The sequence below is a fragment of the Mus pahari genome, chromosome 3 (assembly GCF_900095145.1).
Source record: "Mus pahari chromosome 3, PAHARI_EIJ_v1.1, whole genome shotgun sequence".
Lineage (NCBI taxonomy): Eukaryota > Metazoa > Chordata > Mammalia > Rodentia > Muridae > Mus > Mus pahari.
The window spans coordinates 7,036,772-7,063,169 of NC_034592.1; the positions used below are offsets into that span (position 1 = coordinate 7,036,772).

Below are 26,398 nucleotides of genomic sequence, written 5' to 3' on the forward strand. Positions count from 1 at the left end.
AGAGAGAGAGAGAGAGAGAGAGAGAGAGAGAGAGAGAGAGAGAGAGAATTATATACATAATATATTATATGTATGAAGAGATTTATTAGAATGGCTTATGGGCTGAGGTCTAGCTAGTCCAGCAATGGCTGTCTACTAATGGAAGATCCAAGAACCCAGTAGTTGTTCGGTTCACCAGTTCACCAGACTGGATGTCTCAGCTGGCCTTGGGTCTAAGAATAATGAAGTAATGGACTTGCTAGCAACAGGGAGATGGCTTCCACCTTCCATATCTTTTATATAGACTGCCACTAGAAGGTGTGGCCCAGATTAAAGGTGTATCTTTCTACCTCAAAAAGTCCATATTAAAAGTGAATCCTCCCACTTCCAATGATTTAATTAAGAAAAAATTCCCTCTCAGGTGTACACAGCCAGTTAAGTTTTAGTTAATTTAAGATGTAGTTAAATTGATGAACAAGAATAGTCATCACAACTTTTGTCAAACTTAAACGATCTTAAACACTGCTAATAAACTTTGCTGAGCCACAGCTCACAATTCTTTTTATATGTGACAGATTTCCATTCGGTGGTATTTGTTAGCATCTCTGTCTAGATTTGTCATCATGGGGAAACCAATTTCATGAGCTCATTGGGAAGTAATACTTTCTTTTCTAGAACACACTGAAAAGCTACACGTTTGATAGAAATTTCTCATGAAAACATCTAAACCTGAGGTTTCTTTTCTGAGGAATTGCTTCCAGTTTTGTTTTTGCTGGCTTATTTTATTGTTGATGTTGGTTTTCTTTTTCTTTTGTTGTTTTCAAACAGTGTTTTGCCATGTAACCTTGGTTCGTCTAGTTGACCTGAATCTTTCTGGTAGACCAGAGTGGATTCAAGTTCACAGAATCCTTCCTGCCCTGGTCTCCAAATTGCTTCATATCTTAACACTGAGAAATCAAGGAACATAAAATTGTTTGTCATTGGCTTTTTTCTGTCTTTGAAAAATCTTTTTAGTCCTTTAAGAATTTTCTACAGTGTTTTTACAATGATTGTAGTCATTCTCCTCTTCTCTACCTGTGCAGCCTGGGGTCCTTGCTTTTTCTTCACTCATCAAGTCCAATTTGCATTGCCTGTATTTTCTTAGATGTGTGAGCTTCCACTGGAGTATGGTCCACTTACCAGGGGCCAAATTCTTAAAGATGCGTGCCTCTTCCCTCCCAGCAGCTCAGCTTCTCACCTATGGATAGGACTTCCAGTATGCACACCCTTTCCTTGCTGAGATTTGGTCTGACTTCAGGTTGTATGGGACTTGTAATACTGGCTCAGTTACTATGATTTATATGTGCAGTGGCCCTGCTGTTACCCAGGCTTGAGGACACTGATATGTGTATTCATCGACTGCCTCCATTTCTTACACTCTTTCTGTCCCTCTTTTGTGATGAATCTTGAACTATGGGAGGATGTGATGTGAGCCAGGTGTCCTGTTTTCTTGAAGGTTGCATTTCTTGTCTTGCTATGGCATTTCATCTACCATTATGGGGTTTTGCCCATTTCTTTATATAATTGATAATCTTTGTAGAGAGTTATCCGTTGTGTTGATTTCTTTCAGGGACTCATCTCTTTGTTCATTAACTTCTGTCACTTTTCTATTTTCAGATTTAATGATCTCTGCTATGATCTTTGTTATTTGTTTCTTTATATTAATTATATATCTAAAAATACTAATTGTTTGCAAAGTTGGGAGTTTGTGGGACTTCCCTATGGTGATGGCAGTACTGTTCATCAGTGGAGTTAACTTTGAAAACTACTTATCAAATCAAGAATTAACATTAAATTACAATGGATATACCATATAAGCATGGTACCAGGTCACGTGCACAGAAAGGCTCAGGACAGGAAAGGCCACCTTCAATGTGGAAGCCTTCAGAATGTTTCTTTTCTTTCTTTCTTTCTTTTAAAGATTTATTTTTTTATTATATGTGTACTAGCTAATTTTGTGTCAACTTGACACAAGCTGGAGTTATCACAGAGAAAGGAGCTTCAGTTGGGGAAATGCCTCCATGAGATCCAGCTGTGGGGCATTTTCTCAATTAGTGACCAAGGGGGGAGGGCCCCTTGTGGGTGGGACCATCTCTGGGCTGGTAGTCTTGGGTTCTATAAGAGAGCAGGCTGAGCAAGCCAGGGGAGGCAAGCCAGTAAAGAACATACCTCCATGGCTTCTGCATCAGCTCCTGATTTCTGACCTGCTTGAGTTCCAGTCCTGCATCCTTTGGTGATCAACAGCAGTATGGAAATGTAAGCCGAATAAACTCTTTCCTCCCCAACTTGCTTCTTGGTCATGATGCTTGTGCAGGAATAGAAACCCTGACTAAGACAATATGTAAGTACACTGTAGCTGTTTTCAGATACCCCAGAAGAGGGCATTCGATCTCTTTATGGTTGGTTGTGAGCCACCATGTGGTTGCTGGGATTTGAACTCAGGACCTTCAGAAGAGCAGTCGTTGCTCTTAACCGTTGAGCCATCTCTCCAGCCCCCAGGATGTTTCTTTTCTAGAAGAAGAACAGCATCAATTGTTGTGGGAATCTTTCTGGAAGAAGCATTCCAACAACCCCAATGAGAGTGGAGGAGGAGACGTTACCAGTGAACTGAAGGCAGGACAGGCCCCGAAAGGCCTTAGTCTCAGATCCAGTTTTTGTTCCCATTTTATACTCTAAAACTACAAGGTGAGGTGGGCAAGCAAGCAAGATTTTACAGGAGAGTATGTGGTGGTCACCAGATTGTTAAGGGCAATGACCCGTTGTTTCAGGTATTTCTCTAGGTCATTCTGTTCCAGGTAGCAAATGAAGTCATGCTTGGCAAATAGGCTGCACCACCACTGCTTTAAGTCACCAGATAAAGCAAGAAGTCAGCACCTAACAACTGGTCTCCAGTAGATAACTGCCTTCTCTACTGGAGAGCAATTCTCAGGGTGCTGTAACAACACAGGTATTACTCACAAAATGAGGCAATATTTGCAAAATGCAAAAAGTGCTTTTTAATGACTGGATATAAGATATTAATGAAATAGCTGATGTGATCAGATATAAAGAGAAAATGGTATGGTTATCTGAATAGATGTATGGTTACATGAATAGATGTATGCAAAGTATTTGAGAAGAAGAACATCTGATCTTCTGCTTCATTTCACACACCCATTCTTAGGGGTAAAGGCGAATCTTCAGCCAGGAGTAAACCGTAGAGCATGTATCATTCTTGATTGTGAAACACAGACTCTTTAAAATTAATGCCACTCAAAATTCATCTGCTATCGCTCTCAGCCCTAGTTCCATGGAGATTTCGGCCAATGTGTTGATCTAAGCATACAGATCAGCATTACAAAAACGAATGTTCCACTAGGAGCTGCCTGATGAGGGATGTCTCTCAGGGGAGCACTGGGGGCTGAAGTAGGAGATATAGAACCAAAGCAATCAGTATGGACAAATGCCTGGAAGATCTGCAAGGGTCTCACTCAGTGCTTAACATTTTACCAAGGAGTCATCAGATTGAGAAAATAAAAGCAGATTCTAGGCTATGGGTGTATCGTCCACACAATAATGTGTGAAGTCCTGAGCATCCTCAAAGAGAGAGGTGGGCTCTGCACATTTCTATTTAATAGAAGTTATGGGTAGAATGTAAAGTTTTCTCTGTGCACTTGTGTGTTTCAACCCTTGGTTCCCAGCTGTTGGTTCTGTTTAAAGAGGCTGTAGGAACTTTGGGACAGTGATTCTCAGCCTTTCTAACACTGCAACCCTTTACTATTAGTGCCTCATGATGTGGTGACTGTTTACTCTAAAATTATCTCATTGCTACTTCCTGTCATTTTGCAACTGTTATGAATCATAGTGTAAATACCTATTGTACAGGATATCTGATCTGCTACGCTCATGAGGGTCTCGACCCACAGGCTGAGAACCAACGCTCATGAGGGTCTCGACCCACAGGCTGAGAACCAACGCTCATGAGGGTCTCGACCNCGACCCACAGGCTGAGAACCAACGCTCATGAGGGTCTCGACCCACAGGCTGAGAACCAACGCTCATGAGGGTCTCGACCCACAGGCTGAGAACCACTGCTCTACATACATATAATATATGTATGAAGTAGAGGAGACAGGAGGATAGTGTTGGACGTTCTATCATTTTCTTCCTTATTCCCTTGAGACAGGTCTTTTACTGGACCTAGAATGTACTGATTTTAAGTGGATTGGCAGCTAGCAAGCCTTACCATACTTGTGGCTCTATCTCTGGCTCCCTGGATCATGCATGGAAACACCTGGAACTCAGGTGCCCATGCTTGCACAGTGGGTCTTTTGCCACCTCTCTAGCCCTAGTATTTGGAACTTTCTGCTCGAGACTAATATGAATGGCACAGTCCATGTTAATATAGCTGGGCATAGAGGTATCGTGTGATCCTTGTACTTGGAAGGCTTTAACAGGAGAATCATAAGTTTTAGGCCAGACTGAATGAGAGAGCAGGATCCTGCCTCAAAAAACATAATAAGAAAAAAATGAAAAGAAGAGAAAGAAGAGAAAGACATGTACTAATGTATAAGTGTAACAGTGCTGTGTCAAGGAAAAGTTGTTAGTGGATAAATGAATTGGAAAGAAAGAGGATCAAAAATATAAAAGAGAAAAGATTCTTTATGACTATCTCTATCTATCTATCTATCTATCTATCTATCTATCTATCTATCTATCTATCTTAGGAAAGCTTTCCACTTCAGGTTTATTGTCAGAACTTCACACCGAGTATTTGCAATGTTAGTGATATGGACACCAACAGTTTTTCAGATACAACTTCCTGGCAAATATTTTTTTCCAGACAAAATAACCAAATAAAACACAATTTCAGGAGATGATGTCGTCACACTCCACCCCAATTATGAAGCTAGCAGTGGTTAAATCAGGAACATGGTCCACCCAGAGAGCATCCTCGGTACCCCCACACCCACCTCAGGGAATGCCCCCCAAAACTGCAGAACACCAAGTTACAAAACTCACTTTGGAAAAGGGAACTATTTTTCTAATTTTGGTCTTAAGATTGTTTTTAAATGACTTAAAAAATCTGGTGAGTATAGTGACGGAGGCGGGAAGAGGGGCTGCGGTTGACAGGCTCCACACATCTGAAGACCCTCTGTTGGGGAAAGGGGGAAATGCCAGGAGCAAGGCTGCTTTATAAATAAGAGTCTTTCCTCAAGACAGATAGTGCCTGATTCAGGTGTATCCTTGGGAGATGACTGGCTTGTTTATAATGTCTCCTGTAAAATAGAATTGACAATCTCCAATGATTCTTCTTTTACTAAAACAATATCAGAAGGGCCCATGTGTTTTTTCTAAAAGCTCGTCTACTCTGTCATTCAGATAACCAATTTTCAGAATGTGTTCAACATTGGCTATCCCATTGGTCATCCTTAAGTCTCCTTGGGAGTCCCTGAGCAGAGTGATGTTGCTATTGTCTTTCAGCTGGCTGAAGTACTCTATATTCTTCAGGGCACCGTCATGTTTGTTGACTACATGAGTTAGCTCTCCTTTGAATCCTTTCAGCACTCCATTTTCATCAAAATCCATGAAGTTAGACACTACTTTGACATTTGAGTGATAAATGACAGCCTGTTGGATAACTTCTTTAAGTACATCACTGATACCAGCTGAAAATATGAACATGGGGATACCGTGCCATAGAAGTTTGCCAAAGAAATTCTCATATCCTTCCTAGAGTGTGACATCAGAGTCAGCCACAATCTCTTTAAGTTTGGCTTTGGGTAAACCTTGTTCAATGAACAAACCATGCAAATAGATATACCCCTCTACAATGTAAGGGAACTTCTCTTCCATGGTGAGAGGAGAGAACAGGATCAACCTCAGTAGTGTAATACTGCTTCTTTAATTGCAGTAACTTTCTTTGATACTCAACTGTAACAAGCTTCCAGTTGTCAATGATATTATGACATGTTGGGCATCTTTTCCCATTGTAGGAAACTTTACTTAGAACCATATCAAAGTCTGTTATTATCTGAAGTTTGGCAGTGCCTCCTTTAATGAGACCAAAGATAATTTCTTCTTCTCTTGTGTGATTCTTGATATGAACCGAGCTTTTCTGAAATTCTGGCATCATTTTCAAATGGACAGCAGACTCCTCATTAGTCATTTCGTGGTTACCCAATCTTCATTTCGATGCTCTTGGTCTTGAGGCTTGTTTTTCTCTTTAAGGTGAATATGTACTGGGTCAGAACCACGCCTGCCACCACCATGCCCACTAGTGCCACTGCCGTGTGGTCCATCAACAGGCCAGTGTGCTCTCGGCACAAAAGCCCAGGGGCCTCAGGTACAAGCACAGGGGTGCAGCCTCAAGTGGCACGCCAACCTGGGAGCCCTGCCCTGCATGGGGGAAACCGAGGAGGCCCCAGGCTAGGTATATTTTAAACTTATTAAATAGTGTAGCAGATGTCAAACTGTAGTCCAAGGGTCCTCGGAGTCCATAAGGCCATTTGGGATTCTGTAAAATGTAAATTATTTTCATAACAATAAAATGATAATTACCTTAAATCTTTCATGAGCTTACAGTGGCGATTGTTAGAGATTATGTGATCAACAATTGACAGAGGGGCTTTTTCCTGTCTGTAGCTTCCCTCTGCCCTTTGGGCCATATAATTAGATAGTACAGGTTGAGCAGAGCTCTCAGCTGTCCACACTGGACTGACTGGTGGGTAGGGAGTCACTGAGACGGGAATGTCGAGCTGCCCTTGTCTGCAGGGCACACAGTGACTGTCTCTCATGGCACTGCTCATTGGTGCTAGTTTTGACAGAAGGCCATTCTTCCCAGATTTTTGACATCAGTGAGGTTTTGTTCAGATCTCTGGGAACATCATTGTCCCATCTGGATGCCCAAACACTGTCATACCGCACACAGTAGGACTGGGCCAGCTTGAAACATGCATTAAAAGGAATTTGGCTACAGAAGCAAGCGGAGCTCAGGAGTCTGCTGTGACCCCAGAATGGTACTAGGGTATAGCCTGCACTCCCTGTCTGTCCTGGCTCTAGACAGCAGTGAGAAACCACAGAGAGATGAAGCATATGGGAAGCAGGAGAAGGAAGGGACTTTCTTTTCTGATAGGGACTCTCTTATCTTGACAAGATAAATTTAAAAAAAAAATTGCTTAGGAACATGGGAAGGTACAGAGCTATTTCCTGTGTCCCTTCCAAGCCTTATCTAGGGATACGATTTCTCCATATGTAATTGTGGGGATATGAAGTTTCCCCCAAAAGGCTTGTGTGTTAAAGGCGGAGTCTGTAGAAAATGAGTCCAATCCCAGAGAAGCAATTAGGTCATGAGATCTCTGGCCTCATCAATGGATTGCTATAGTCAGGGATTCATAAGTGCCAGCATTGTTAGGAAGTAGCTGACGCTTCAGGTTTTAGCTAGAGAAAATATGGGGCATGCCCCTATGGACTACATCTTGCCCCTCTGTTAGCCTCTTCCTTCCACCCTGAGCTCTGCTCCACTTTCTCTCCCAGCAAATGTTCTACTACATCACAGGCTTAGAAACAGTGGAAGTAGAGGGTCACAGAACGGGACCTCAGAGACCATGGGCCAAAGTAGCTCTTTCTTACTTTGACTTCTCTATCATTTGTCTGTGACAATTCTAACATACCATACGTGCTTGCTTATTTATGCTTATCGTGTGTTGTATGTGGTTGTTGTTGTTGTCATTCTTAAATGTGCATTTGCTTTTTACATGAGACTCTTAATAGGCCAGAAACTATTTTGGGAAACAGTAACAGAAAACAAGAAGCCTTTCAGTAAGAAATGAGATGTGTATAAAATAACGGCCAGTTCACTTTCTTCCTCTCCTTTTCAGCATAGCCCTACACTCCAGTTTTGGACAAACACAGGAGAGCATGAAACAGCACTGCTGATAATCCCGAAAGCTGTCTCCCTCTAATGCAGCTTCAGTGCCTGGGGGAGATGGACAGAAACTAGTCCACTATGACAACCTTGGTCCCAAGGACAGATTTAAACTCATGCTCATACTGAGAACTCAAACCCCCAAAACTGTAAGCACACTAAAATTATAGCACTACGCTGGGGGTTTTTGTTGTTTGTTTTTGTTTTGGGGTTTTTATTTGTTTGTTTGTTTTTTGTTGTTGTTTTGGTTTTTGAGGCAGATCCTTGCTGCTTGGCAACAAGCTTCAGGCCCAACAAAATAAAATGGGATTGGTCACCATCATCCCCCTTCCCCCTGTGAGCAATTAAAGAGAAGGAAGGAAGGAAGGAAGGAAGGAAGGAAGGAAGGAAGGAAGGAAGGAAGAAAGGAAGGAAGGAAGGAAGACCCAGGCTTGGAGTCTACTCCCAGTACAGGCACAATTTCCCTGCTAGAGAGTTCTTTCAATTGCTACTGACAAACTAACAATGTCACATTTACTTCACGCCCAATAAAAACCACTTCCTTTCTCCATAATACCATGTGTGTATTTAGCTGTTTTTCAAAGCAGAGGCTGGACTTTGCTAGGAGGGCAGAGGGGGATAGACTGTGAGAGTACCAGAATCCCATCAAGTACACCCAAAGGAGGGAAGGCTTTTTATATGCAGGTATTTAAAAGTAAAGGACCCCAAACAACACATTTGCTAACACATGGTGTTTATGAGCAGTGGGTCTGAAATTTCCCCCCTTGCCTGCATTCCCTAGTCGGTTTCATAGAAGGCTTCATTGTAATCCAGGACCATTGTTTTGCATTAATTTCTATGACAAGGAACCCAAAACACAGGGTGCTCCAGGGTAACAAAACAGAATTAGGGAGACAGTCACAACTTGGCACGAGTCTGACAAGCTGTGGCAAAGCGAACGTTTCAGTGTGTGAAGTGGCATGGATTTCCTGGGAGCAAGCTATTCTCCTGCACACAGTATCATATTCTTTCCAAGCACATTTCAGACCCAAGTCAAGCTGTGTTTTATTTTTTACTATAATAAACACAGTTTACTGTAACAAAGACATACTAGTGGTGGTCAGCTGACAGGCAGCGCTGCCCCACGAGCTGGTGGTGAAGGCCTGGGAGTGGGGAGTCAACTGATAAAAGACCAGCCGTCTGGAAAGTTCTCTTAAAAGAACATAAAAAGGCAGTGTTTTCCTGAGACTAACACGGAATGCCAAAATATCTACCCGTGCTTTCCTTGTTGCTGTTTACCGCAATTTGTAACTAAAAATAGCGAAGCCTTCCAAGTCTGGGGCTTTCAAATTCTGACTGGTTTTTAGATTTCCGGAATAAATGAAAATATTTTATACGTCCATCTTCAGTGGTTTACTCCCTGCTTTTCGAAGCGATATTCCAACTTTTCCTACAAACACCTATTTAAAAGTCTGTAATTTTACATACACTTTGGGTCTCAGGGAAGAAGTAAGCTGCCCACAGCAATGTGAGCTTCACATGAGAAGCACTAAAGTCATGATAACCTGAAATAAGGTTCCTTGGGGAAAATAGAAATCATCTTACCATGTCTTGAATGGCTAGCTTTTCACAATCCAGCTCATATCTTAGTCTCTCTCTACTATCCATTAACTGTAATAGAGAAAAACAGGACATTTTGACTAAAGAGAAGTGCAAAATACCCAAGCTGTTTTCCTTAGCAGAATGTAGTAAAAACATATTTTAATGTGGGAGAAAAATGGATCACAATGTGATCAAAGGGAAAATTAATTTCCTGTAGATTATTATGTTCTGGTAATCATATACAAACATACTAATATACAAAACAATGTCAATGTTTACTAATTAATAGTGCTTACTTATTACATTATTAATATAATTCACAATAATAGTGAATAATTAATAATGTTAGTATACTACTTAAAATTTTCTCAACACATTGGTCTCCAATGTGACATCATGAGTGACAGGGTGAGTGAGTCAGCCCCATAACAACTTTGCTTAACTTTCTGTATGACACATTTGCTTGTTTCAGATTTTGATGATATTTTATCCGCACATCAAGCCATTCATCTTGACTGAACACTCTCCTTCCTTATTACTCTGTCTTTACGAAGCTTTTTGTTTTTTTGTAGTTGAAACGACAAAAATTGCTGTTTATGATGGTAAAATTAAAACCTTAATTTAGACCTTTGTTTGACTCAATCAATTACGTGTATTTACTAATCTGACAAACATCTCTAGAGTCACCATTCAAGACTTTGCATTGTTTCCTGTTTATCCAAGTCACCTATTGACCTCTCACCCCGCCTCTTTCTTCTTCCTATTCCTCTTGATGAAGCACAAGTCTGAGCCTAGCACAGAGTCCGGGCTTCTCCAGGAATTCAGAAAGCATCCGACCCTTTGGTACGAGTGACCCTGTCCAGTGTGTGTCCAGTACTGCTACCTCTTCCTCTTATGCACTCCCCAGCTGCAGGAAACATACACCCTGCCCTTTAAGAAGCAGCTTCTTGCTGTTCTTAGGATCCTTTCTGTTCCCTCACTCTCAGCTCTATCTGGCTTCCAGCTCAATGCCCTGTCTTTTGGCTGCCTTTGACCCTCCTGCCCCCAAGGTGACCAGCCGCTGCGCTTGCCTCCTGCAGTTGCTCAGCTTGCTGGGTACCACATTTCTACTGCGCTCTCAGCTTCCTGATCTGCCACATACTAGAATAAGGTCTCAAGAAGAGATTGTGAGGTGGCAGCAGGTGGAAAACAGCTTTATAAACTCTCTTGTTAAATTAAATACGAATTTTGAGTTACAACATGAAAGCTACTGAATTCCATTCTGTGGGGTGCTTATCCCAGACTCAGTCTCATCTTCAGTTTGTTCTTTTATTACATCTACTGCTTAAAGAAGGAGCTCATGTCTTGGTTGAAGCTTTGGAAGTTTGTCTTTTCCATTCTTTGTTTTTCTGCCTGCCTCTTCTCCAGGCTCTGGTCATCCTCTCTGCGCTCTACCACAGCTTTTCATCTCAACATGTCCCTATGACATGAGCCAGCCATGCCACATTTCCAGAAGTCCTACAACACACCTCACACTGCACACTCACACTCAGCTGCCAGCTTCTGTGCCCTCCTGCCCTCTGGAGAATAACAGCTCGGGCAGCCCTCTCAGGAGGGCTGTGTGAGAAAAAGTATGGGACTGTTTGCAAAGGGGTTCTAGAACCTACAAGTCAAAACCAGGCTTCTCTTCTCCATGTATCACCCTGCTCTTTGGTCTTGGTCCCTTCCCAGCAACACCCCCCCACGTGTGTGTGTGTGTGTGTGTGTGTGTGTACAAACATACAAACATTTATTTTTTTTCTAGCACAAGTACAGTGTGTGACACTCAAAAACATCCAATAAACAACACCATTGAACTAATTTACTGAAAGGTATTGGGAACAAAGCAAACAGGGTCTGTTCTTTCTTGTTCAACAAGGTCTGACCTGCTTTCCAGTTGACAAACCACCTTTACAAACATTATTATCTCTATATACATAGTAAGCCTGGGAGAAAGAGTGTGGGGGTGTGTGTGTGGCAAGAACTAGTCCCCAGGGACACAAAGTCAGAAATAAAGCAGGAACAATGGAAGCCCAGGCTCTTTCCTCTCCGTGACAAGTGAGTCTACACTTTGTGTCTATACAGACCTCCAGTGGTTGTGAGGAAAAGCAAAAGAGAGGCACAGGCCTTGTAGAGGAAGAGTGAGATGAAGGAGAACTGCTGTATTACAGAGAGCAGATTAGTGACTGGCTGGCTGACCCTTTCACAGGGATCACATATCAGACATTCTGCATATCCGATATTTGCGTTAGGATTCATAACAGTAGCAAAATTGCATAATTTTGTGGCTAGGGGTCACTGCAACGTGAGAAACGATATTAAAGGGTCACAGCATCAGGAAGGTAATCGTCTAGAATAGAGCTGGAAAACAAATGCATTATGAGTCATATACATAAATTCAACTCTATAGAAGCCTTGCTAAAAAGTAAAACACGCTACAATTATGTTTTACCTATCTGTATAGGTACCCCAAATATTAATATCAACACCTAATGAATATTAAAATTATGAGAGAAACATCTTACATTTTACATCGAATTTTTAAACAAAAACACTGTGTATATCTTTTTGAATTCAGGACAAATTTGAGAATTAAATTTTTATCTATGTAGATTTTAGAAAACTTCCAAATGAGAAGGCAGACTCATTATATAAATTATTGAAAACAGGAAGATTTTTTTTTCTATTCATTGAAACAAACATTGGTTTTTTTCCCCATTCAAAACTGCTCAAAATGAATCCTCTCAAATGTTGCAAATTTCCAGGGACTCAATGTGGCCAGAAGGCTGTTCTGAGCAGTGCAGATCTAAAACCTGAGGCAGCCTGAAGATGAGGGGTTTCAGCTGACGCAAGGCGTATTTAGCACCCTTAAGGACTTACAGGGGACATTTCTGGCTTTAGCTTCAGGTTATATTCCACACAGACTAGACTGTAACTCATTGTGACTAGAGGTCCTGAGGATGAGTGGCCTGAGGACGTTTTTAAATGAGCAGTGTGTTTCCCTGGTAGCAAAGTGAGACCAGAATCTGGATATTATCCCGAGAATCTCTAGTCTGCCTGTCTGCAGAGGTCATTGATACTCTGTAACAGCAGGGTTTACAGTGCAGCTGGAGGAAACTGGGTGAAGCCGACGAAAATGAAATCATTTCATGGAGACCTGCTTAGCAGATGAAAACATGTCCTGACTCTGACCTGTCCATGCTAACTACAGCTCTTGAAACTAATTTTATCTAAACTCCAAGAATATCGTGCAGTGCAAAGTCAGATCTGATCAGAATCTGACCCTAACTTGGGGCCACGTGGTCACCATGCTTTTGAAATGTGGCTTATGCAATTGAAGAACATATATCTATATCTATGTATATGTCTATACACACACACACACACGCACACACACACATACACACACACATACACACACACACATATATATTTCTTTTAAAATTCTTTTAAAAAATATTTATTTTTGTATATATGGCTGTGTTGCTTGCATATGTGTCTATACACCAAGTGCATTCAGTGTACTTCAAGGCTATTTGGTCCACTGCAAATGGAGTTGCAGCTGGTTGGGAACAGTACCCAGACCTCTAGAAGAGTGGTCAATGCTCTTAACCAATGAGCTATCTCTCCAAAAACCGTGTTTTTAATTTTGCCTAATGGAACCTAAACTTATTACCTTTAGTGGAGTAATTTGGAGATGTGGATCTGCCTTTCATCTGTAGTTCTATGCATCTTCAATCTATGCACCACTACAGGTATATATTTCAGGGTGTGAGAGGTATGGCTCTCAGCACAGGTGAGATAGGCTGCTGTCTGCATGGGGGCTCATAGCACAGTGGAGAAATATTGCTAAGACTTCAGGCAGGGTATCTCACCAGTGTGGGCTGAGGAAAGAGCTACCACTGTGGCCCTGTGTATCAGATGCACCAGGGAATCTTGGCTTTCATGACACTGAAACTTTTCTTGCCTTAAATGAAGATCAATCTAGCAGAATAAGACTATTCATTCTTGTTCAGAAAAAAGAGCATCCTTCAACATCTAGCCTGAAGACAAGATGTGACCATGTTCTCGTTCTTGGTTATAGATGCTTACAAGCAAAGTTAGGAAGCTCTCAAACTCCTGTAACTTGTCAGTTCATTACAACCAACAAGATAGATGCTCATACATCCCCAAACAGGTGATTACCAATGTACCAATGGGTTTTTCCATCAGAGTCCTTACTTATTATTAGCCACTTTATCCCAAATAACAAGGAAATATATTGTTAAAAGAGCATAATGGAGAAATGCATAAGCCAACTTTCTCTACATCTGAAGACACCTTGTCATGGTGTCATTTAGCCAATGGTACTGATATTTCAATTTAAAAAGAGTCATTTATCAATGTAAAAGATCTTCGTACCTTTTGAATAGTTCGCTGATCCTGGTCTGAAATCTCTTTCAGAAACATAACTTCATCCTCTGTAAACAAAAGGAGAGAGAGGCCAACCATGAAATTACATGCGTAGGCCCCTGGATTCCAACTGCCTGCCTCGAGGCAGGCTTTAGAGGGACGGGCAGGCCTGGTGTTCACAAGTCTTAGCAGGATTGTGACCTTCACAAATGCCCTTGACATTCACAGCATTCTTCCTGCTGTTAGGATGTCTGCTCAGATGTGGAGTAAGAAATAAGTTCAAGATACAAGTGTGGTTGAGGGCTAAATGCTTTTCATTAACACTAGCAGTGGACTTTTTTTTTTTTTTTTTCTGTTAGTTACAGCCAATACAAACTGCTTTATTTAGCAGGTGGCACTTTGTGACTTGCTTAGAAAGACCACTACCTGAAAAGTACTGTCACACCACATCAGGGGAGAATGGATTCATAATGCTGTGGTATCCTTCTGTACCAAAGGGATACTACAATGGGTCTCAGTTCACCAAAGTTCATACCCATGTTTTAATCTTTGCTCTGCTCTCATAGTGTAGGTTACCAGAACATCATACAAAGAGGGAAAAATATCCCACACAAATACAATGCCAATAGTTAAATCTAAAGGCACTTTAAAAGCAGTGTACTTCTGGAGATAAAAATGCATATTTTTATTGATGATTATGGTCTGAACAAAATGAAACTTAAAGTCACAAAAGGAAAATTTGCATTTAAAATTAATATCAAAAGTTGAATCTAAGTATTGAGTCCCAGCATTTTGTTTTGAAGGGCTAAGCCTACCTCCACAGTGTATGCTGACATGTCCCCTTATGTAGGTTAATAGTTTAGACCACTGCACATGTGTCTGTTTACAGAGCTCCTCAGGGAAGGGGGAAAACAGGGCAGCACTCTTTCTTTTCTTTTTCTTTTCTTTTCTTTTCTTTTCTTTTCTTTTCTTTTCTTTTCTTTTCTTTTCTTTTCTTTTCTTTTCTTTTCACAAGACAAGGCTCAGTAGCACAAATATAGATAAATCCTATGTTCCAAGCAAAGAAAGCTATCTTAAAAGGAAAACTGATCGCTATCAAACTGATTTCTAAACACACACACACACACACACACACACACACACACACACACACATATATATATATATATATATATATATATATATATATATATATGTTACAAAATACATATATTACGAAAACTGGTTGACAGTGTTACCTAACATTGTGTTTTCTTTTATGGCTGCACGTGATTCTTCCTCAAGGTCTGCGATGATTTGCATTAACTTTTCATTCTCTGCCTTGTAATCTGCAAGTTCCTTTTCTGGGATTGGTTTTGGAGAGCTGGGCTCCTTCGCAAAAGAGTCCTGCAAAGACAGGGAATTCCATATTTCTAAGCAGGGAGCCGAGGATTTAAATACACAACTCTAGGACAATGCAGATACAGAGGCACTATCATATAATTTTCTGAATTCTATTACACACATAATATGAATAGGAAAAAGGAAGGGGGATAAATAGAATTGGCTGGAAGAAAGGCCACAGTACATTCTGTACAAAGACCCCAGCACATGGGGACATTTTATTGACAGGAATAATGCATATCATACTGTTCTTGTGCTCTCCTCATTCAGGTCAATTCATTATGGAGACTGTGTCCGGGGAGGCAGCTGGGGCCCCTCCACCCACACTTCTGAGTGTCTGGAGCGCTGTCCCCTGTAACTAGGCAGGCTGGGGAGACTGTGGATGGGCAGCACCAGGGGGTGGCAAAGTATAGGACTAAGGAGGGGGGCTCATTGCCTTTGTGGCATTTCTCGGCGTCAGTGCCGCCAGTGTGGTGAGGAGCCCATCACATGTCAAGGGGTGATGTGTGCAGGCTGGGAGCCGCATGGAGTCCATCAGGCGCGCGGATATGCACGCAGTTGGTTTTCTGCTGGGTGGGGGAGCCACCCAGAGGCAATTCATATTCTGAACATTAACGTGGCTTTGCATGCCTGTCACAGGGCCTGTGCAGGCGGTTAACGCTATTGAAGACTTCAGCTTAAATCTCTATGCAAAGTGATTACCTTGTAAGAAGGTTTCAGGATAACTTATAACAAAAGACTTTAAAGTTATACTTTTAGTAAAGCAAACTCATTTACATTTTTATTATGTGTGTCTTTTGTTTAAATCTTGCCATGTCTATTATGACGGAGGCTTTTTCCTATGCAATAGAAGCTTATTTGGGAAGGCTACTCTTTCTTTCTTCTTCCTCTTGTCTGTTTCAAAGCTATTGAAAACATCTGAATATACTTTCCTATGGTTGTCTACGTTTTATGGACACACTTAAAAAAATTAAGATGTCATGGATCAGGGAGACTGATGCAGAATTTTATACCTCATCATGGATCATGCAATTTCAAAATAACAGTTACACTGTTATGCTAAAATAGGAAAACAATTCTACATGTTTTGTTTTGAAATTACCATGGACTTAAAAATACTTTTGAACTTAAAGGTGACCTTAGCTGAATTATGAGTTGCTTCTTTTATAGTAATTCCATGATCTCAAATAAATAAGAATAACTAGACACTCAAAAACAATGCCATCTTTCCAATATACTGATTTCCTTCTGGAACTGTCCTCTGACTTGACTTTAGAGAAACCAGAGAGTAAATTGTTAAAAAGTTTCTCTCTGTGATGATAGTGATTCAGAAGAAAAACAAGTGTTGAAGTATCTTGTCATACATTAACAATACCCTCTAAAATTAAGTCCTTATTAATGGAATTATAATCATAAACATTGGATTTAATAGCATTTGACATATGCTGTTGAGTTTTGTACTAAGTTTGGGTACAAATCTTTGAGCTTTTGACCCTTTATTCTATTTAAATTATTCCAGCATAATTAATTTCTAATTTTATTTACTTACTGTTATTGAGACAGATTATCACTATATAGCCCAGGCTGGCTATCTTGTTTATGTACTTATTTGTGTGTATGGTATTTTGCGTGCATGCAGGTTTGTGTACCACATGTATGTGTACCACATGTATGTGTACCACATGTATGTGTACCACATGTATGTCTGGTGCTCTTGGAAGTCAGAAGACGTAGAGTCCCCTAGAACTGAAATTGCAGACAGTTGTGGGCTGCCATGCGGTTGCTGGAAATTGAACCCAGGTCCTCTGTAAGAGCAGCAGCACTCATAAGCACTGAGGCATCCCTCAGGCCCATGGCCTTAAACTCTTTATCCTCCTAACTAGGCAACTATAATAATACTTGGACTCTGATATGCATAATTAAGGAACACTAAGCATTCTAACAAGCAGTTAAAAAACAGCATGGGTTTCTCTAAAGTAAAGAGAGATCCTTAGTATTAATGAGTCTCACTTAATTAAAATTGAAACTGTTTCAGAGTGTGTTTATGGTATAACAGGATTTCTTAAAATATAAACAAAACAGGCTGACTTGAATCTGCTTGAGCCCCTGGATCCCACCTGGTGGACCATGGCCATCCACAGAGGATTACATATGTGCCTGTTATCATTCATAACCTAAGGACCGAGGGAAGAAAAATCAGGTGACAAAGTGATAGCAGCTTCCAGCGGACATGCTTTCTAAGCCTCTGTGTGGGAAAACACATTAAAATGAGGCACTTTGCCTCCAAACATTCATCTACAGCCTCAGTTCTCCAGAGCTTAGCCTTCAGCTCTGTCCCCACCATCTGGCAACTGCAGGAACTGCAAATAATGAACTATTCAGACACCCAGGGCAATGAGGACAAAGCCTTCCTCCTGGCTGCGGCTCTCCTCCCTCGCACTCAAGTGGCAAGTTTTGTGGTGATGTTCCTTCTGCCATCTGCCCTACGTCGCTAGCTCTGTCTTGCTTAAACCACGAGTCTCCTTAACAACAAACTGTTCATAAAATGAGGTTTGGAAAGTAGAGACCACTAAGAGAGTTAGCTGGGTGCTTAAAATAGTACAAGCCAGGACGGTGTCATTCTGGAATTTCAAATTCCAAAAGGTAACTTCCCACTTTCAGTTTCCCATACTTTTATGAAAATGAGCCTTTTAATAGGTGGGATAAATGCAAATTCTCTTGGGAATGAGGGCTACATACAGTATGTCTGATTCCAGGTGTCAGAACTCTAAGCTGAATCTGGAAAGAAGTGCCTCTCGAAGCAGGACAATGCAGAGCTCCATGTGCTCTTGACCAAGTGCCTAGGCATCACTCAACAACTTGTTGGAGATGTGGCACCTCAGGCTCCAGCCCAGACCTCCTATGTGAGTCTGTATATGAACAATCTTTGCAGGTGATGCATATGAACCAGGGTCTGAGAAGTTCCTCGCCCAGATCTCTCCATGTGCCTTCTTGGCAGACCTCTTTTGTGATATTAGCATCTCAATTCTGCAGACTACATAGATGGCACTTGGACATCTCAATTTGTAGATGGTGGGGGAGGAAGGGGGTGAGGAAGCAGGATTCTGATGTGTGCCCTTGACAGCCACATAGAAGAGCAGGTGCTTCCCCATTGAGTGACAACCAGGAAAGTGGCACCCTAGGGCAGCGCAGTCCTGCAGAGTAGTCATTCTTGAATGGCTCTGTCTTAGTGTTGTTAGCAACAAGCAGATCTGTTCATCAGTGGAGGGTGGGTAGAGGATGGTTGCGAAACCTGGCCATAATTGGGGTTAGAAGGAAAAATGAAAAAAACTAATCCAATAAAGAAACCCAGATGAAATTAAAGTCAATATGTGGTATGAACAGGCAGGTGACTGTGTGTGCACAGAAGCACACATATATACACACATGCATTGTATACACAGGCACACAGACATATTCTAACGGGGTAGCTTTCTTTGTAATTCTCACAGAGAGTATTCAACAGACAGCATGGCAAACCAGAACCCACAAAAGTCTGCAGCTACAGAATAAAAACTGGAATGAAGTTGTTGTTGCCAGGTAAACTGGCATTAAGAATGTCATCTGGAAGCACAAGCTTCTGCCATTTGGAGAGACTCACTCTTTGCCTGCCACTGGCCGCACAAGGAACTTAGACGGCTTGTTGAGTGAACTTGTCTTTTTCTAGCCAGCCTCGTCAGATACCCCTTAGAACCAAGCCAGGAGGGAGATTTTGACATTAATTGACATAAATACGGCACTAATGAGGTTTGCTTATCAAAAGAATCATTCAGTTTTATGTTGACTAAGCAAAGCCAGCTTATTTTTGAATGTTTTCAAAGTGTTCCTCTTGATATTTCTCCTAAATATTTAATCACTAGTTACGTGTGTGTGTGTGTGTGTGTGTGTGTGTGTGTGTGTGTGTAGGGCGGGGCATGAGTGAAATGGCATGTGTGTGCAGGACAAACAACAACTTTGTGGCATCTGCTGAGCCATTTGCTGGTCCTCCCCTTGACACCTTAGTTATTTCTCTATGGTTCTGCCCTTTGAATCCAGTTGCAGGTTAGCATGTGTGATGTCTCAGGGGAATTTTGAGCCACTAGAGGGGGCAGCTGTCTACACTGAAACTTCAGATGGAAAGCTACAGTGGAGGACTTACACAGCAGGTAAGTTTGTTCCTAGAGAATTTAGTAAAATGTTTTCCACGGGCTGATTGATGGGGAACGATGCTGAGCCACTGAGATGAGAAAGAACCCGTGTTTCTGGCGAGTTCTTGCAAAAAGAACTTCAGTCTCTCCTTTCTGCGGTCTTGCAGTTCCCAGTTGTCCCCATTGGCTCTGGGTCTCAACAGAAGGCAGTGCCTGGCTAGGGAGACCCATCAGTAGGGACATCTGACATATTTTTTCCTTCTCCTCATTGGTTTAAGCCATTCTGTCAGCTTCGATAGGTGTAAGAACAGTTCCACGCCACCCAGGGCAACACCCTGATGGCTTTCCTTATCTTTTAGGGACATCCACTACATAAAGGCAGACCTCGACTTACGCCACAGAAAAGATTTTCAAAATGAACTCATTTGCAGAAGACTTGGAGCTCATTCAAAGAAAAAGTTTACCATGCATTTAAGCACGGGAGTTCTAACGGAAAGAGTAACTTAAGGAAAGTGTAAGAGACATTGGTGTGGTTGTGAGCTGCTGTGACGGTAATTGTCACATGTGATTGTGGCACATTTGATTTTGTGGGTTCTTTCTCTTCAAATGGTTGCTAAGGAAAATGCATAAGACCACAAGGTAGTTCTTGAGACATATTGAACAGGATTACAATTGATAAGTTAAAACTCTAGAAGTGAATTTCTTCAGTGTAAACCAGTCTTGTTTGTTAGACTCCCAGAGAAGAGTGCACCTGAGAGTGCAAATACACCCAGGCCTGTGTGTCTCTGTGTGTGTCTGTGTGTGTGTATGTCTGTGTGTGTGTCTGTGTGTGTGTGTGTCTGTGTCTCTCTGTACGTGTGTGCTTGTATGTGTGTGTTTCTATGTATGTGTCTGTGTGTGTCTGTGTCTGCTCATGCGCACATGCATGTGTGTGTACATTTGTGTTTGTGGAGACCAGAAGGCATTGAATCTCCTGCTGCTGGAGTTACAGCTGGTTTGTGATTAACCCAACATGGCGATAGGCACAGAATGCAGGTCCCCTGGAAGAGCAGCCATCACTCTTAAACCCTGAGCTATCCCTTCAGCTCCTGAGAGAGTCTCTCTAAGAAAAAAAAAAAAATCTTATCCGCAGCCTTTATAAGAAGTATTACTAAACTGCAGAAGAATTCTGGATTCTCGGCTAGCTTCTGCCTGATTCCAGGCTCCCAGTTCTTCTCACGTCCCCATACTTTTCCATCCTCTCTGTACCACCCCAGTTCTGTTCCACCCCAGTTGGCTTTTGGGGGGCCTCTCTGACCTGGGGAGATTTGCTTTTTCCCCTTCAGCTATCCTGACTGCAAAGGGGATGGAAGTCTTAGAAAGTACAATAAAAATCACATTGTTATTCTCTAGAAAGGAAAGGTTTTTGGCACTGACTGGAGGGTTATTTCATTTCTATTATAAGATGAAATTTGAAGACAATTATAGTGCTCCTCTTTATAATTACTGTGGACTTTCTGGACTGTGCCACGGAGTAACGCATCCTGGGCTGGCTTACAGTGTGGAGGGATTGCCAAGGCACTGAGTCAGCTTTGCTCCCTCTTTCCTTCTGAGTCGGTGTGTTTACAGGTGTGCATATGTTTACATGTTTACCACTATGTGTGGGTTCCTGTACCTGTGCAAAGGGGCTGTGGAAGCCAAAGCCAGAAGGTGTTTTTTGTTTGTTTGTTTGTTTGTTTGTTTTTTTTTTTAGATAGAATCTTTCCCTGAATCTGAAAATCACCGATTTGTCCCGTGATGGCCAGTGAGCCCGGGGGATTCTCTTGTCTCAGCCCCTCCCCACACGCTGTGATCACAGGGACACACCACCACGCCCAGCTTTCATGTGAGTGCTGGGACTGAATGCAGGTCCTTATTGCTACGTTTTAAATCTTCTCCTCAGCCCAGTTCTTACTAATTTTTAACCAGGGCTATTGCTCTCCGTGATCCTACTTAGATGGATTAACATTAATTGTAATTAATTTTTTATGAAATAAATGAAACTTACAACTTTTTTAAATCCAAACTCTTCATATAGTTCTAATTCATTCTTTAAATTCCTAATAATTTCTTCTTTCTCTTTCAGTTTTCTCTTCAAAACATTCAATTTGACTTCTTCTGCATCTTGCAGGGCAGCTTTTTCATCTTCTATTTCGAAGTATTTCTGGAGAGAAGAGAGAACCATCACAAATCTGTCAAGAAACTTGTTGAGAGCAGACCATGAGGGACCTTGAGCCCAAGATTTCCAGAGAAACCAGGAATGTTAAGTGCACAGGATTGTCTTTCCATCTAGAAAGTTGAGGATTGGAAATGATTAACTGTCTGGTGATCTGTGACATCTGTTGGGCCAGGCCATATCAAGCTCCTATAACCAGAACCAGAGGTGGCTAATAGCCCACATGACCTCTATGGCATCTGTACAACTGAAACCAGGCCAGACTCTTAGGCCTGACTCTCAGGTATCACTCTAGAACTCATTGTCTCAGAAGACACAACATGCACCCTGAGTTGAGTTTCAATGTGAATATGCTTCCTTGTGCACTGGGGATTGTATTACACCAGAAAACTTTTTTTCCCCAAATTGTACTGGGTTTAAATAGACTGGAAATAAACCTCCTGTTCTTGGACTCCCTGAAGTCTGGTTCAGGTTGAGAAAGTCAATTTGCATTCTCACCTCTTTGCTTCTCTGAAGAACACTTTCAAGGACCCCTCCCCCCGGGAAAATGTTCAATTTTATTTCTTTCCTTGTAAAACTATTTTATTTTTTGTAATTTGTCCACATTTCTTGGCAAATCATTCTAAATTAAAATGCACAATAAAGCAATATAGTACCATGTCATCTGGTAAAATGCAGAGTGGCATGTTGTTCAAATTTTATCTGCCGTACAAGTAATGGTGGAGAAGAGGAAGATGACCAAATAGGAGGTTTCCCACAGAATACAGGATTCCTCCCGGCATTCCCCCACAGCCACAAGAATTTGGTAGCCATTTGCCAACAAAAGGGCCTATCCAGCTAGAAGGTACATAACTCTGGTTGACCTCAGAAATGATGGTTTGGGGAGGGCAGGTCTGTACCCAGTGCCAGGCTCGACCATAACAGTTCTGATGACAGTCATAAATGGACTCTCTACACTGTGGACTCACCAATAAGTGGCCTTGATGCCACCACAGATACCAGCTGCTAATGAACTCAAGAGAAGACATGCCTGCCTATAGTCTCTGGTACAGTCAGGTCCACAGGCCTGTTATGGTTGCAGACTCTGAACTGGCCTTGAAACCCATCTAATGCTGACCTCAGCTGTGACTTCAGAGCAGTGTCACCTTCCCAGGAACTTAGCAGGAATCGCACTGCTCGATGCCCTTCAGTCAAGCCATTGTTCTCAGTCATATAGAAAACTCTGAGATTCCCTGAAACAACCCTGGCTGTCCTCCAGCAATGACAATCCCCCAAGGGACTCGCAGGGTGGTTTGTGTCTCCATGCCTTCAGGGGAGGGTCTACTGATTCATGTCTCATTGTAGATGGTGAGTGGTACTACCTTCTCACCACAGCCCCAGTGTAACAGTAGGCATGTACATCCAGACACCCATCAGGAGATACTCACACAGGCCTCCTAAAGGGGCTTGTTCAATTTCCTATTCCAGGGAAGCCCTGAAACCCAGCTTCAGCCCCACAAAAGCCAGGATCCAGGGCAGCTCTGAATCCTCAGGAGTCTAGAAGGACACAGATTTGCCTGTAGTATTCAGTCAAAAATATTAAAAGTAACTATAGCTACAATAAGTAGTTAATGGATCAATGATAGTATAAAATATTAAACAGAGGAAAATATCAATGCGTGCAGAGTTGTATGTCATTGAAATTAAGTTATATCCGTCTCTCCCTTCCTCCTTCCTTCCATTTCTTCCTCCTCCCAGCTTTTTCTTTTTCTTTCTTTCCTTGTGTGTGTATGTGTTGTTATTGCTGTTGTTGTTGCTGATGTTGTTGTGACAGGCTTTTGAACGGTAGCCCGGACTGAATGGAACTCACAAGGACTGCCCACAAATTCTCCTGTTGCAGAATCCCAAATGCTGGGATTACAGGCATGTGTCACCATGGTTTGCCACAAATGGAGTTTTAAATTTTATATAGCTAGGCTCAGCATTTCTCAATTTTGCCTTCCTTTTCTACATCCACTTCATGTTTAAGTGATTTCTCCCCTTCTATTTCAGTTTTCATAGTTAAAAGCAATCTTAAGTATATATTTTTATTTATTATTCTCTCATATATTACATCCTGAATGCAGTTTCCTCTCCCTCCCTCCATCCCTACCTTCCCTCCCACTCTACCTCTCTTCAAACCCCAAAGACTCTTCCTTCATTTCTCTTCAGAAAAAAAGCATCTCTCCCGTGGATATCAATCAAACTTGGCATATCAAATTGCAGTAAGGTTAGGTACTACAAGGTGGTCTATTTAGACCATTACAGTATACAATGATAAAAAGAAACAAAACAAAGCATGCTATTACAAAGGATCTAAAAAAAAACCAACAAAAACAATTGTGATAAGGCAACAAGAAAGCAAGAAGGGAATAAAAGGACTACAAACCAGAATAATCAACAGAATGACAATAGTAAGCTCTTGCCCTCCAGCAATTACTTTAAGGTGTAGATGAATTAAAGTATTTCACCAAGGTAGGTCAGTAACTGAATCAGAGAGAGACAAGATCCAGCAGTGTACTGTCTATAAAAACCCAAGCCTTGTGTCTCTAGCTGCTTATGTAGCAGAAGATGGCCTAATTGGCCATCACTGGGAAGAGAGGCCCCTTGGTCTTGCAAACTTTATATGACCCAGCACAAGGGAATGCCTGGGCCAAGTAGTGGGAGTGGGTGGGTAGGGGAGCAGGGGTGGGGGGAGTATAGGGAACTTTCGGGATAGCATTTGTAATGTAAATAAAGAAAATAATAATAAAAAAATTTTAAAAAAGAAAAAAATTAAGAGAAAAAATTATGCAAATTCTAAAAAAACAAAACAAAACAACCCCCCTCCAAGCTTGTTTTAAGGATACTCAGGAGCCAAAGGTTTAAAGGTAACACAAGATTTTCCCTGCAATTTGTAGACCAAAGAGAATGAGGACAAATACACTAATTTCAGATAAAACAAACTTGGATTCAGTTGTTCTCACAAGAGAGAGAGAGAGGTCACTATATAAAAATAAAAGAATCAATTTATATAAAGAATGTAAACTTATAAACACTCAGCATTGAAAAATATAAAATAGATATTACCAATTTAAGACAGAAATAGCGATACGAAAAGTGTGTGGGGCTTTGGTAGCCCATTAATTTTTTGGTCAGTTCTTGGCACTGAACCTAGGACTTCACCCATCCTAGGCAAGCATCCACCCCTGAACTACACCCTCGGCCAGACGTTCCACTCTCAATAACAGACGAAACATACAAGTTCAGTAAGAGAACTATAGACCCGAATGCTTGAGAAATAGAGAAGACGCTCAATGTGGGAGGACCCCAGGGAGGTGACGAATAACCTGATCTGTGCAGAGGAGGGCAGACGACGGCAGACCGCTTGATAGTGTTAAAGAATGAAGATTTGGAGTAAGAGAAGGAATGACGGAAGCAGGGAGGGGTAGTGGCCTTCTGTCTCGTGCCAGGGGCTCAGACAGTCCTCCATGTATGGAACACTGCATAGACAATGGCAGACCTGGGATTCGTGACTCTATAGAATAAGAAAAAAGCAGACCAGTCAGAAAGCAGGGAGCCCAGACCCACTGAGCCTCCTTGGGAAATGGAGGAATTCTCTCCCCCTTGACAAGACAAGGAAACACCTAGAAGTAGAGCTAATGGATTAAAGATGTAGGGAAATGTTCTAAAAGGAGATTGTGCTGGCTTCACAGCAACCTTAACTTGTACACTTTCAATGGGTACATTTTATGCTATGCAAACTGCATTTCAATAGAGTTGCTAAGTGATTTCAATACAATATACCTATGCTTGCAATATACATGAATAATATGACAGAAGAGATCGCATCTTCTAAAGAAATAAACTATAACACTCATGGAAAAAAAACTTGGCTGTATAAACTGTCTACAACTTCTATAAATAAAATAATAAAACTTTTTTGAAATATAGAAGACAGAACAGAATCAATAACCCAAGATTGGATTATTGTATGTAGACTATAATGGTAAAACCTCCACAATTCATGAATACATTTCTGACCCATGAAACTTCAATAAAAGTGCAAAACAGGAAGTTTTTTGATGATGGAATAACCACTCCCAAATTATTTTATTTTATTAGAAAGGATCAAAAAGCTATGAAAATCATAGAAGAAAAAATAAAACAAACTTGCTAGATCACTTACCTAGCTGTAAGGTCTTAGATTCCATCCCAGCACACACACACACACACACACTCAAAGGCACATGCACACATACAGTATTAGTTTTAAAAGCACTATAACTCCAAAGGGAAAATAGACTGTTTCATTTGTTAGTTTGAGAAGATCTGCCTGGCCTAGAACCAGCTACCTGGTGTGTATACCTGTCTGGCTTCAAATTCAGAGATTGCAAACCTCTGCTTCTCAAGTCTGAGATCAAAGGCTATGCCACCACACCAGACTAGTTTTTGTTGTTTAAAGATAGTTTCCATATAGGGCCACAAAATATCTAGACAGACTTGAAGGGAGTCTAAGGCTATCAATGAAGGACAGATCACAAGTCATGGAAAAAGGAAGATATCCAGTAGATGGCATTCTAACATGATGCTTATTAGTTTGAAAACTGGCTACACAACATCAAAGTAAATGGAGAGAAACTTGAAGCAATCCCACTAAAATCTGGGACTAGGCAAGGCTGCCCACTTTCTCCCTACCTATTCAATATAGTACTTGAAGTCCTAGCCAGAGCAATCCGACAA

The 26,398-nt window shown here is 41.4% G+C and overlaps 1 protein-coding gene and 1 pseudogene across 1 annotated transcript in view; both read right to left on the reverse strand.

Annotated features, from left to right (window-relative positions):
• The window catches only part of C3H10orf67 (chromosome 3 C10orf67 homolog), a 92,337-nt gene that overhangs the window by 38,201 nt on the left and 27,738 nt on the right, over positions 1-26,398 (reverse strand). Inside the window, exons 5-8 of the mRNA XM_021194480.1 lie at positions 21,491-21,646; positions 15,154-15,301; positions 13,925-13,983; positions 9,509-9,574 (exon numbers count right to left, since the gene is read on the reverse strand). Coding sequence (XP_021050139.1) covers positions 9,509-9,574; positions 13,925-13,983; positions 15,154-15,301; positions 21,491-21,646 — 429 coding nt within the window. The remainder of the gene's footprint in view (positions 1-9,508; positions 9,575-13,924; positions 13,984-15,153; positions 15,302-21,490; positions 21,647-26,398) is intronic.
• On the reverse strand, positions 5,265-6,188 carry LOC110319068 (annotated as a pseudogene).